The sequence below is a fragment of the Hippocampus comes genome, unplaced genomic scaffold, assembly GCF_001891065.2.
Source record: "Hippocampus comes isolate QL1 unplaced genomic scaffold, H_comes_QL1_v1.1 scaffold124, whole genome shotgun sequence".
NCBI classification, from domain to species: domain Eukaryota; kingdom Metazoa; phylum Chordata; class Actinopteri; order Syngnathiformes; family Syngnathidae; genus Hippocampus; species Hippocampus comes.
In genome coordinates, this window is record NW_017805075.1 from 862,179 (window position 1) to 875,578 (window position 13,400).

The window sequence follows — 13,400 nt, forward strand, 5'->3', positions numbered from 1 at the left end:
ATTCAACTCCTGATGACAAGCCACCATCCAGCGAGGAAGCAATGCAAATGGCAACAAACCATCAGTATGCACAAGAATTACCAGACATTGGTGATCAACGGGACAGTTACTTGCAACTCGCAACAAAACTGTATGACACGCAGGCAAACATTGTCATAAACCAAAGAATGCATCCAACCAAACAATCCAAAATAGACACACATTTTCCCCCAAGACAGAAAAAAAATAAACATTAAAATACTGTACGTATTTTACTGTTGTGATTTTTTTTTTTTGGATACACCTGTATTGCAGTTTTTGTTATATAAACAGTTTTTGGACAGTATATTTTTGTATTTTATTGATTGTGTTGTTGCACGTGCATTTTGTCAACATACTTGCAGGTTCATAAAGGACATGCACCATGATCATTTCCCAAATGAGGAATTTCTGTTATCAGGGCAAATTGGACAGCGCAAACACGAGTCCGCACTAGAGAATATACACTGTATATATATTTTTAAACTCCCCATCACTGCAAGAGGCATGACTGCAATGAACAGCCTCATTAACAGTTCAACTTCTGTCAGTCTAATATTGCCCCCATGTGGCCAAATCGGGTACAGAAGAAGGAGCACCATTGGATCGATGCAATTGTTGCTGTTTTTTCGGGTTGACTGGAATGGATTAATTGCATTTCCTGTCCGTGTTTGAGTTACAAGGATGGTTACGGAACGCATTAAACATGTATTTCAATGTGCCGCTGTATTTGGGTTCTTTTGAATCCAACAATTAATAATGCAGGCGAAAGCTGGAGCCATGCAAAGTTTGCAGGCACCTGACTATGCTGCTCCATTTGAGACTGATGTACAAACATGGAGTCCTCTGATGGAAGCTTTGGATGACCTGCGTCCGATCTGTGTTCGTCCTGACAGACACGACACGAAGCACATATGATAAAAGTGAATGTCACAATTGGCCAGAAATTGCTGGGCTTACTTGCTTGAGCTCCAAGTCACTGAGGTTGTTGCTGGAATATATAACGTCTGTGTGCTTGTCTTCTGTCGAGGAATCCTCAAGGCTTTCTATGCTGAGTGGACTCATGTTTCTGTCAGCTGACATAGGGAGTGTTTGGAACAGAACAAAAAGACTGCTGATAGAATGCTGTGTGCGAAAATAATAGAGCCCAAACGATAGGGATTTTCTCGAGGAAGATTCCGATATTCGGCAGAAGAAAATCCGATAACTCAACTCAACTTAATTGTATTTATAGAGCACTTTCAAACAGCCATCGCTGCATACAAAGAGCTGTACATGGAGCAACTAACATATATACAACAATAAAGCAATAATCAGTAACAAAGATAGTAGTAGGCACCAAACAGTAACACTAAGATCAAATCTGAGTCATGCTGAGTCAAATGCCAAAGAATACATGTGTGTTTGAGGCGGGTTTTAAAGATGGGCAGCGAGGAGGCTTGCTGAATGTTCAGTGGGAGGTCATTCCAGAGAGGGACCAGCAACGGAAAAGGCTCGATCCCCTCTGAGCCTCCGTTTAGTTCTTGGTACTTCTAATAATGTTTGGTCCGCAGACCTGAGGAGCCGGGCAGGTGTGTAGGGGCGGATGAGCTCAGAGAGGTAAGGTGGCGCGAGGTCATTTAGAGATTTGAAAACAAATAATAGGATCTTGAAAATAACTCTAAAATGTATAGGGAGCCAGTGAAGGGATGCCAGAGTAGGAGTTATGTGCTGCCTCTTATAAACACAACACATAACATAAAACACGGACAGTACAATACAGTACAGTACATAATGTACACAGTGTTTTACAACAGTGCTTAACCATATTTATAATTTTATCTGTACCGGTAGTTGAAATGACAAAGCTTGTGTTAAAAATAGACATGAGCGGTGTACGGAGCACACAGGTTCCATTAAAAAAAAATGGAAGCGAGCCACAACATTCAATATATCCCAATTTTCTCATCTTTATTTTCACCCATGTTGTCTCTCTGTAGAAACATGCGTCTTCCTTGCCTGACACTACATCTTTTGATGGATGAGAAAAAGTGATGCAGCAGCTGTACAACATACTGTATGAGGAGCCTCAGAACGTAATACGGACTCTCATTGTTCACATTGCAAGGAATCCTTTATGATAAATCATGCAATATCACGCAAGGGTCATTTTTTGCAACGGCGGTGGCGTAGCTGGATTCAGAAGCATTGCGCGGTGTGCAACAGCCTTAACATGACATGTTTTGACATCTGACAAAGGCATCTCTGGTTTTTATTTTGAAGTCATCAGATCATGGGTAACGAAAGGAGAAGAAATTGTGATTCAACCTTAAAGGGGACCATAAATTAATCATGTTTTGAAATGAACATCACGATCAAGTTGATAATGTCCTACCTACACTGATTCTCTCAATCTGAAGATGAATGAATTAGTTAACGTTTTTTTTTTCTGTTGTTCTACTTGGAAATGTGTCTTTTTTTAAAGTTAAACAAATGTTTAAGGGCAAAGTATTGCAAAACAGTCAAATGTTCTGCCTGTAACCCTTATATATTTGTTGTTGCAAACATTAAGGGACCCTAAAAAGTTATTTTATTCAAGTCAAGACAAGTACAACTTTATTGTCAAATGTGCAGTCTACAGCACAGATGAAATTTCTTCCCTCTCAAACAGACAACAATATTAATTAAGATAAAGCGGTTCAGATAATAGATGGGTAACTGTTTTTTTAAGCGCTTTGTTGCAGCTGCAGCTGTTGTGAAAGCGCTATATAAATCAGGATATATTGTATTGTAATGTATTTCTATCACTTAGCGGTGCGGAGCAGGTGGCTGTGTCTCACACGCTTAAAACCCTGAAATGAATTTTCTGCTCGTGTGAAAGCTTCCATGCATTTTGAGTGGCGATAATTTGCGACGTCGTCACACTTTGCAACTGCAATTCAAATTTTGAAAAATTCCAGTGGCCAAGACTCAGCCACTCATGAAATCACGCGTGTTCCGTGGAATCTTGCCAAATCGCTCAGTGTGCAACAGCTCTTGGACAGCTATCGAAATAAAATGATGCATATTCATATTATCTGTTTCCTAATTATGACAAATTATTAACATGATCGGCGTTTTCACATCAATCAAAAAAATAATTGCTAATTACAACATAATTATAACTCACGCCGGACCGAAATTGATTTTTGGAACCATATTCAGATTCTAATATTTGGCAGAATAAAATTCCAATCACCAATTACTTAATTAAATTAATCTAAATGACATCTAATGAATAAAAATGTTGACAACAGTAAAGATATGACTTGCAGGCAGAACATTTGACTGTTTTTCAACACTTTGTCCTTTTAATATTTGTTTAACTTTATAAGCAAGAGGAAAATCAGGAAAAAAATTATTGTTTGTCTTTTATTGGGGTGGGGTGGGGTGGCTTTGTCATTCTCTTTGTCCTATGTTGTAATGCATTAATGTGTAAAATAAATAAATTAAATAACTTGCCAATTTGTATTATTTTAAAAGAGCTAATATCGTCTGATTAAATTGGTATGTATTTTGCTCAGAAGTTTGTAGCTCTCAGCTTTTGAAAATTTTGGTTACACCTTCCAAGATGCTGACGGAATTGAATGGAGTCTGCCCGATTATGATTATTTTGAAAAGGGGTAGCATCAGCCGATGAAATCAGCCAACAGAATAATCGGTTGGGCCCAAGAGAATTCAAGGTATCGTACCTTCATGGTCATCTTGCCGCATGACCGCCTCTTCCTCCTCATATGTCACCTGGATAACATCCTTTGGAAAAGCCTGTCAAGGAAAAATGGCATTCAACAATAATATCAGACGTTTGAAATGGGTATTTTTATGGCCTGATCAGGGAGAAGAAAGCGCTTGTGGTGTACCTCCTTAATCTCTGACCCGATAACACCAGAGCACGGCTGCATCAGCAAATTGACTGCAGTTCCGCTTTCTTTCCAGTACATGAGCTGCCGAGTGGGGGGAGCCATGATCAGGCTGACAACCAGATCAGAGTCGTCACTAAGCTGCATCCGCATGGCCTTGTCCGTCAGAATTGTCATTTGGTCCACAATCAACATGCGCTTCCTCCGTCCTCTCTTCTTTTTTCTGCTACCTGAGGAAATGTGAATAATGAGTCATTTCATGATTGATACAGTTGATATTTTTCACGACTATTCACTGACAGACAGGCGTAGTTGGTTGGTTCTGTTTAATTAACGCACAACATATTTTCTTTGTTTTGTTTCACACAATCTTAAAGCATACTAATACTTGGAGTGGTGTCAAACTCATTCTTGTCATGGGCTCCATTGTAGTTGGGGTTTCCTTCAGAGGGCTGTTACGACTGCGAACCCCAAAAAATGTACAGCATGATCACATCATATTCAAAGTCTGGTAATGCAGGGTTACTTGATGAAGTGACGCAAAAATAAACCATTTTTTTGTTAAGCCACGGCCATTCATATTGTCTTTGCAAACACATCTGTCATTGGATAGTTGGATTACATGACTTTTGCATGTTTGGTCTCAGAAATTTCCTTTTGCTGTATACAGTAGGTATTTAAAATGTGGCTGTGCCTACAAGTGTCAGGCACAGGCAGAAGGGCAAAGGTTGTCTGCTCTTTTGGTGACTGATCGAGGGACTTTTCTTTCTCGGCATGGTCTCTTCTCTTTCCATCTAAAGAACAAACAGATGGAATTTCTCAACCAGGACGTTTCACCTATTTTTAGATATGCCATTGAATGCTGAAGAAAGTGCATCGTTGTACCATGCTGGTGGTTGAGTGAATATTCGTGAGGTATATCATTGAGAATTTCTAATGGGGTGGAGTCAGTAAAATCTGAATGAGTGCCGCTGTATGTCAGAAAGTCTGTGGGATGAAAAAAGCATAACAATATTCATCATCGATGAGTGAGCTCAAGATGAATTAGTCCAAAGACACATTTAACATGTTTGTTCAGATCACTTCACGAGACCAACCAAGACACATCTCCAATCTGGCGCCCTCATCTCCAAACAAGTCTTGTGGATGACCCAGACTCTGAAAGTCCATAGCCAACTGACCAATGTTGCACTGGGACATATCTATAGCAGATCGCAAGGAGACAATGATAGGCCAAGTCAGTATTCTAAAGGCCTTCACCTCACAGGAACAAAATGTGAAATGCATCTAGGGCAATGCTACTTGCGGATTTGGTTTGGTTCATTATTGAAAACATCCGTTGCATCTAAAACTGTAAGCTGAATGTTTTTTTTCTCTCTCTCTTTTAAGGCTGTTCAACATTTTGGGGGTGGAGAGTCTGATCTGTGTGTTTTGACATGGAAAAACTTGTTGTTGTGTTTGTTTTGATGTTTACATGATACACATTAAACACCTGAAATAAAAATACTTAAAATTTGGATCCCTGTGTGTTTACAGAACTTGTATGACCTCAAACTGACATAGCCTATACCTTGTGCGCAGAGATAGCAAAAGCCAGGTATGTTTTTCATTCTTCCCACCAGTGTGTAGTTAGCACGTGGTGTGCTTACTAATATGATGTGTTAATTGTTGGATATAAAAATACAATTTTTCTGAAGGTTTGAAGAGTTAAGCAAGACGAACTATGATGTTTTGCCATTTTGGTGAAAGGTTTTCTTATTTGTGTGAAGAGTGCTGCAAAAATAGCCAATTGTTACAGAACAGTGTGCTATAAGCCATTAGATAAAAAGGTAATCTGAAAAACACGATTAAAAGTTGTACATTATAAAAGTTGCATCGCCAAAACGGATTTGTCTGATTGTATATAATTTTGTTCTTCTATTTCTTCAAATGGTTACCTGAATATTCCTTCAGGGTGATTTCATCTGGATGGCTTTGGTTTTGCGAGAAGATATCCATATCCATATTAAAGTCACTGATGGAGAGAAAAACAGAATGGATAATAAATAGAAATCAAATATTAAAATTCCACAATTAGAAACTTGTTTGTATATGTAATTGAGGAACTTAACATTCAGCCCTCCTTTGCACTTCATACTTTTCATTATCAATTAGGTGTAGGAAGACATCTTAACTGTGTTCATTCATTGGTGTGAGCATTTTACTCACAGAAAGGTTTTGCTTCATGATACATAATTGACCCTTTGAACTTGTCACGCATCAAGTACATGTGGAGTGTGGAAATGAGAAGTCAAAAAGGTACCTTGGGTCAGACAAGAGAGAAAAATCTTCACTCAAAGGGATTTCTTTTACTGCGGCCTCAAACCCTTCACAAGACAAACTGTTTGTCCCATATGGAGCGTCTAGAATGAAAAAGGTTACATCCAAGCAGATGCCAAAATCTTAATCGATGTACTTGATAGGAGAGAGCTTTCTGAGTGGAAGACATTCTTGTAGAAAATATCCATCCTGTCCCTTAACATTCTTGCATGAAACAACTCAGTATCCAGTTAATGAGTATAAGCACCCAATTAGCAGTGATGGCAGTTTTATTCAAAATATGTTTTTTCTATCCTCACATTATCTATAAAGGTCACACTCAACAGATGATGAAGAACTATTGACAGGACCTGAGGTGTTAAGTCAAAATGTCTTACCTGGCCGGAATGACAGTTTGAGTTTATCCAAAGCATGACTGCAGTCTGTAAGGAGATAGTTTGCTTTTCTGGAAAAGATCTGAGCCACGCCAAGGAGCAAAGATCCACAGAGCCGCAAACCAAGTGTCTGTAAATACAGCATGATTCATGTCATACAGTACTTTTTGCGCGTTAACTGGTCAAATGAATTTGGTAGTTTACAATTGTTCACCTGTGGGGAAGATATGATATCTTCTATTGCTCCATCCAAATCACATTCAATGACATGGGCCTGGGTGACCTGCTGCTTAAAGTGCACCGAGAGCCAGATTTTTTTGAGTGTTTCCCACTTGTACGAGAAGGGCGTCCAAAAAGTGAGCATCTTCTGAGAGTAATTTTGTTGCCTGAAATGAAAAAATTTCACTTATGGTTTCATTCAAGGTGTTGCATCGCCAGTGGTAAATGTAATTACAAAATTCTGGTGACATATGTCACAGCAAAAGTTCTCTTTGGAGCTGGCTGTATTTAACACAGGAAGTTCCCAAGAGGTATAATCCTGTATTCATATCAACAACAAGCAAATATAGAAACAGCCATTAATTCCACTAGACATTAGAAGTAATTAAAAACATTAATGGGGTTTGTATAATCCACTTCTTGTCATCCAGTGAATGGCAGTTGAGTAACCTATAGCACCTAAAGTAAAGTGTCTTTCTGGTTTAATATTGTCATCACCTAACGTAAAATTGTGTTGTGGTGTCTAGTGCCAAACTAATTCCTGAATTCAGGCATTAACAGTTGATGTTTACGTTGGCTGTGTTGGCGAGAAGATTAACACAGGGGTTAATTGACAATTTTAGACATGTACTGGACCGAAAAATTGTGTGTGTGTGTGTGTGTGTGTGTGTGTGTGTGTGTGTGTGTGTGTGTGTGTGTGTCTTTATCAGACAGGATAGATAGATAGATAGATAGATAGATAGATAGATAGATAGATAAAAACGTCACAGACCCAGCAATTAATTCCACCTGTCGAAAAATGTAACGTGCGCGTCTTTAATCCCACAAGCGGTAAAACAAGGTACAGTACTGTACTTTACTTTTAGGAGCTCGTATCCGCAACAGCTCACGCCTCGTCACCCAACACACTGCCTGTTTAAACCAACCGTCGCCATCGTTAGAATAGCAAACAGTTTGTTACATTATTCAAATACATTTTGTTACCCCACTTTTGACAACTATAGCCACCACTGAGGAGAGAACAGTGTTGTCTTTCTGTCATAATGTTGTCAGCAGTAACAAAAACATTTAATTGAGTAAAAGAATTTCTCCCTTTTGTCCAGTGTTAATGTAGTTCAGGTGCGGAATAAAAGTGACAAGTTAACATCGACATTGGCAGCTACCTGCGTTGGCCGAGAGTTTAACACACAAAGTGTACAGTTAACCAATTTTGGACAAGGGTAAGAGTCAAAGTTAAGAGTCAGAGTAAGTAAGAGACAAGAGTAAAGTCGTACATTTGTATGAATTTACCGTTTAAGCAGACAAAGAATCGCCCATTAATTTCAGCAGTTATCGCAATTAGTAAATTCATTACCGTACTTGAAAATGCCGCTTTTTACATTCAGCAAGTGGCGTCAAAGGATTTATGCTGCATTCATGGAAAGTGGGAAATCCGTAACTTCTGATCCCGACTGGGAAACCAGCACTGGAACGCCCTTTGTATTGAGAGATGCGAGGTGCGAAGTTGAGGGAAATTAACGGACCCCAAATTCTACAATCAGACGTCATTTGACCGTATTGGCAAAACATAATTTACAAGATTAAAAAGATATTTATCTATATTTAGTTTATTATTGCATTTAGTTATTCAAAGTAACTTTACGTAACACAAGGTGATTTGATGTGTACTGGCTGAGTGTTATGCCGTTATCGACATACATGAAGTTATTTAATGAAATGAATTTAATGCTTTGAAGATTAGATATTCCATTCTTTATATAAATAATGGAAATTTTTACAAATTTTATTGATATAAATAATGGAAAGAGTGAAAAAGGTTTGGTGGAGGTCAGAATTTGTTGTGATGAACCAGAACAATAAATAATTTGTCGGAATCGGCCATCCTTGTCGTTTACATTCGCCTCGAACGCTTTGAGGTCCGCGCTGGGACAAATCGAATGGGATCATTCCGACTTCCCACTTTCATTTAATGTAGCATAAATCACGGAATTTCCAAGATATATGGGCCAGATAATCTGATTTGATGGTCAAGTTGTGGCCTTGAGTATGTATGACACGTGCATTTGACAATACATTTCACTTGCACCCCTCCCCACCACTCCAATATAATTACAGACAATCTTTTTGACGAACAAAACTTAATTAAACAGACAGCAATGAACTTTATTTGTGATTTAACGTATTTTCTATGCATACATGAAGCACAGTATCACATGAGTGCTTGGTCATATGTGCAGTCGCATGCATGTTTACTTAATGCTTTTACATTGCCCTGGCATTAAGAATATGAGCACAGCAGAAGAAAAGTAGGTTTCAAACACTTGCAATGTATGCTGATTACAAGCCTCTGCCACAAACTGCGTGGGGCTGCTCTGTCCTCTGTTCATTTTTCTTCACACAGAAAATCGATGAAATGCTCATGAGTCTGCATCGCTGCAAATGTTACAAAGGTGTGTCTTTGCAACGTGAACTCCATTAGAATGCTGACTCTCACTTCAAATGAATGCCAGAATAGAGCAGGTCACAGAGCCCCTTAACCATCCATCCATCCATTTTCAACACCGCTTATCCTGAACAGGTTCGCGGGGGATTGCTGGATCTTATCTCAGCTGACTTCGGGCGGAAGGCGGACTACACCCTGGTCGCCAGTCAGTTGCAGGGCACATATAGAGACAAACAACCATTCACACCCACATCCACACCGTCACTGAGTGGGAACTGACCCCTGTTGCCCACTCACAAGTCAGGCGAGTGTACCACTACATAATCAGCGACCCCATCCCCCCATTAACCACATTAAATATTCCTCAAAAAGATAAATAGAAGGTCATGAAAAAAAAAAGTCAAAATGCTTTGAAAACGATTCAGATATTCTTCTCAGTATCTCAGTGCTCACCGAAATGCTTATCCACATTAAATGCCGAGTCCCTGTGCCAGAAGTTGATGGATTCCGTCCTTAAAGGGGAATCAAAGTCAACATATCTACACTTGCCATATCTTCTATGTGCCCCCAGTAGTCTAATCACAGAATTCTGATTACCGGTAATATTACAGTTGTGGACTAAGAATTAAGATAATTAATCCCTCTGTTTTCATCCATCCCAGGGCCTCTTACCGACCCCTACTGTTGACAGAAATTGACATCAAACCACCCTCTGGCTTGAATTGCAAAAGTCACATCTCACTGATTTTCTGAGTTTGGCCCAAGGGCAGCGACGTTGGTGCGTTTTCTACACTGGCAATGTGAAATAATGCCGTGTATTAAAATAAAGTGATGTCTATTAAAAAAAAAAAAAATCTAATCGGATTGATTGATTGATCAATCAAAAAATAATATATAGATAAATTGCTTATTAAAATTATTGTAAATTGCAGTTCTAATTGTCCTACTGATTTTTCTGCCAAAATGAGAAAAACCACATCCTTTTAACCAGTACTGGTAAACATACTGGATTTGGTTTATGGGGCCTGAAAAAAAATATGTGGCGGGCCAGATCTGACTCCGGGGCCTTAAACTTCACATGTGTAGAAATGGAATACTATGAAAGCTGGCCCTCTTGCAATATTGTAAAGTCTTGCAACTTGTACTCAAAAACCCATTCCTGGTGATGTCAACATGTGTTTCCGAGTGCCTGTCCTCTCTTGTTTGCCTCATGAGCGAAGGAGGTAGCACCACTAGAGGAAGTCAGCCAGTGGTGTGGCGGTGAGCTGGCTGAGCGTCACCTCTCTGTGAACGGATCCAGTCAGTATGCAAGCTGTCCTTTGGGCTGTGTTTACATGACACTTGGCGGGATTGTCAACGCAGTGAAGACATGCCTCACATCTATCCATTTGCCCAGTTGAGAAGCGTGTGGAGATGATTGTGACTTTGTTGCGTGGCAGAGTGGAACCCAAACGTGGACTTGACCCAGAGATCCTCTGCCGCAACGTGAACGTGTCCCTGTAGAGACATTCACGGAAGTTTGGCTTACAGAGCAGGTAAACCGCTGGATTGTAGACGGTGGAGGATTTGGCAAACACAGCGGCCATGGCGAATGCAGACGGAGGAACCCGTGTGGCATCACTGAATGCTGACCACATGGCGACACAAGCATAGGGAGTCCAAGCACCGAGGAAGCCTATACACACTGCTACTGACAGCTGTGGAAAAGAATAGACAGAGGCAGCTATTGATGCATATGCCATAAAACCCATCCGTCCATTAATTTTCAACACTGCTTATGCTGAACGGCGTCACGGGTAATTGCTGGAGCAGATCTCAGCTGACTTTGGGCGGAAGGTAGACTACACCCTGAACTGGTCGGCAGACAGTTGCAGGGCCCATATATAGACAAACAACCATTCACACCCACATCCACACCGTCACCGAGTGGGAAGCGATCCCATGCTGCCTGTACACAAGTCAGGCGAGTGTACCACTACACCATCAGAGACTTGCTGTAAAACCATATACAGTAATTCCGCATTTATCATGGGGGTTAGTTTCCAGACTGCAATAGATGAAATCCGCAAAGTAATGACCACATTTTGTTTCACTATCTATATATATTTGAAAGTTTCTTGCATATAATGCTACAATATATGCATGTGAGTTGCAGGCGTTATCTTTGTCCTCTTGCCGTCGCACTACTACTGTCATCACATTCTACACTGCAGTATCTGTGACTTTCAATGATTGTGCCTTTCAAAGGTAGTCCTATTCTGGTGTGTGAAGTGGAAGTGAGTGAATGAGGATGTAGAGCTGGCTGGATGTTAACTGGCTAAACTGTTAGCCACTCTGCGCATGTTTAGTGACAGCGTCAGTAATTTGAGCCCATTAGTGGTCCAAAAATGTGCTTGTTTTAACTGTATTTTGTCACTGTTTGTTTAATAAAATATAATCTAGCTCATCAACCTAACAAATGACAATGTCTGATTAAATCCATGGTGGACTATTCCTAATTTGAATTATCACGAGAATTCCAGGGTTGTATGGTAATCAAAATGGAATTAATTTCAAGTTAGTCAGTTCATCTTTGGGTTATACAGATGCAATGTGGTTCTATACCCAGTCATTTTGAATGGTATTTATTTGGCCATTGATTTTGCGTTTTATTTTATATGAATGATTCTTCTACTCATATCATGTGTGCTCTGTGTAAATTATGTGTTTTAAAACTGAAGGTATAAAAGATCAAATAATTGCTATTATTTTCGCATATTTTGAAGGAAAAATAAGTATTATATCAGAAAATATGTTGTTATTTGGGGTAAAAAAAATCCTGTATTCAGCTTTAAAATTTTGTGTATATTGCAGGTCTACTCTCACATAGCTCACGGTGAAGAGACTCACTCACTCGCTCTGACCTTGACAATAAGCGAGTGCACGTTGGTGCTCTTGGTTTGTGGCGACACGTGCTGCTGGACAGCCTGCCGGGAGCCTCGCACTGTGAGTAGGATGGACGAGTAGGAGAGAAAGATGATAGTGCAGGGCAATGCGTAACAAAAGACAAAGAGGCAGACAATGTATGACAAAGCTGAAATCTCGTGGTTGGGCGCGTGCCAGTCAATGCAACAGGCCGTGCCGTAGGGTTCTGTGCCGTATCTTCCCCACTGCGCCAAGGGCGCCACGGCAAACATTGATGCGTAACACCACACTGCAACCACCAGGAGACGAGCATGTGCCCAAGAGAATTTGTTGCCTGATAAAGACAAGAGAGCGGCAGTGAGATGTTTCCCTACTTACATAAATTGCTCGTTGGTTGTTCAGCCGTTTCTCACCGTATTTTGGAAAGCAGACTTTAAGGCAGCAAACGAAGGAGAGGGCAGTGAGATTTGTTAAGCTGCAAAGACCAAACAGTACACCACACATTGCATAGAGCTGACAGGCAGTCTCTCCAAAGAGCCACCTGTTTGCAAAGGGGACAAGAAAATGGTGCAGACTGTAGGCAGTCGAACTGAAAGATTGATTAGCGCACGACTGAGATGGCATTTTTGGCTCTAAATTCTTGCACAAGTACACAAACTTGTCACACTACATCAACTTATATCTTAATCTTACATTATTATGAAACAATTACACTTGTTTCTTTTCACTTTGTGTTGAGATCATGGCCATTCATGTTTGTCTTTGTGAAGTATTTTTTCCTCGTTTATTTATTTAGTTTTTGTTTGTTTGTTGTATATTCCATCTAATGTGCTGTTATGTATTGTTCTTGGGCATACAATAACCGGGTTTCCACTGTGTCTTTTTGCTTCTTAAAGATACAATTTACATGACATTAAAATGCTGTAATAGGCTCTCTAAAATATGTGCAGAAAAAATACTAGGATACACTCCTGGATGTGCCATGACTGCGTGTTTTTGTGCAAGCGTTATGATTTGCGGCACGAAACTGTAGTATTGTATTGTTTTACTTGTACAAAGTCACTGTGTAGCATGAAGTGAAAATAAACAAAAAATAAGTTTAATCTCAGTCAAGTAGTCAGTAGGTATGTGTGCTGCATGCATGCGTGTGTGTGTGTGTGTGTGTGTGTGTGTGTGTGTGTGTGTGTGTGTGTGTGTGTGTGTGTGTGTGTGTGTGTGTGAGAGAGAGAGAGAGAGAGAGAGAGA

General features: G+C 40.0%; 2 protein-coding genes across 4 annotated transcripts in view; both read right to left on the bottom strand.

The window, feature by feature from the left end:
* Positions 1-6,973, bottom strand: part of rad21l1 (RAD21 cohesin complex component like 1) — a 10,176-nt gene extending 3,203 nt beyond the window's left edge. For both annotated transcript variants that reach the window (XM_019865026.1, XM_019865025.1), the window contains exons 1-11: positions 6,804-6,973; positions 6,593-6,719; positions 6,199-6,298; positions 5,834-5,910; positions 4,994-5,098; positions 4,782-4,883; positions 4,595-4,690; positions 3,897-4,126; positions 3,729-3,801; positions 979-1,094; positions 818-907 (exon numbers count right to left, since the gene is read on the bottom strand). In XM_019865026.1, the coding sequence (XP_019720585.1) occupies positions 818-907; positions 979-1,094; positions 3,729-3,801; positions 3,897-4,126; positions 4,595-4,690; positions 4,782-4,883; positions 4,994-5,098; positions 5,834-5,910; positions 6,199-6,298; positions 6,593-6,719; positions 6,804-6,953 (1,266 nt within the window). In that variant the 5' untranslated portion in view covers positions 6,954-6,973. The remainder of the gene's footprint in view (positions 1-817; positions 908-978; positions 1,095-3,728; positions 3,802-3,896; positions 4,127-4,594; positions 4,691-4,781; positions 4,884-4,993; positions 5,099-5,833; positions 5,911-6,198; positions 6,299-6,592; positions 6,720-6,803) is intronic.
* Positions 6,974-10,179: 3,206 nt separating this feature from the next.
* opn7d (opsin 7, group member d) overlaps positions 10,180-13,400 on the bottom strand; it is a 9,610-nt gene continuing 6,389 nt past the window's right edge. For both annotated transcript variants that reach the window (XM_019865029.1, XM_019865027.1), the window contains exons 4-6: positions 12,569-12,696; positions 12,155-12,489; positions 10,180-10,948 (exon numbers count right to left, since the gene is read on the bottom strand). In XM_019865029.1, the coding sequence (XP_019720588.1) occupies positions 10,484-10,948; positions 12,155-12,489; positions 12,569-12,696 (928 nt within the window). In that variant the 3' untranslated portion in view covers positions 10,180-10,483. The remainder of the gene's footprint in view (positions 10,949-12,154; positions 12,490-12,568; positions 12,697-13,400) is intronic.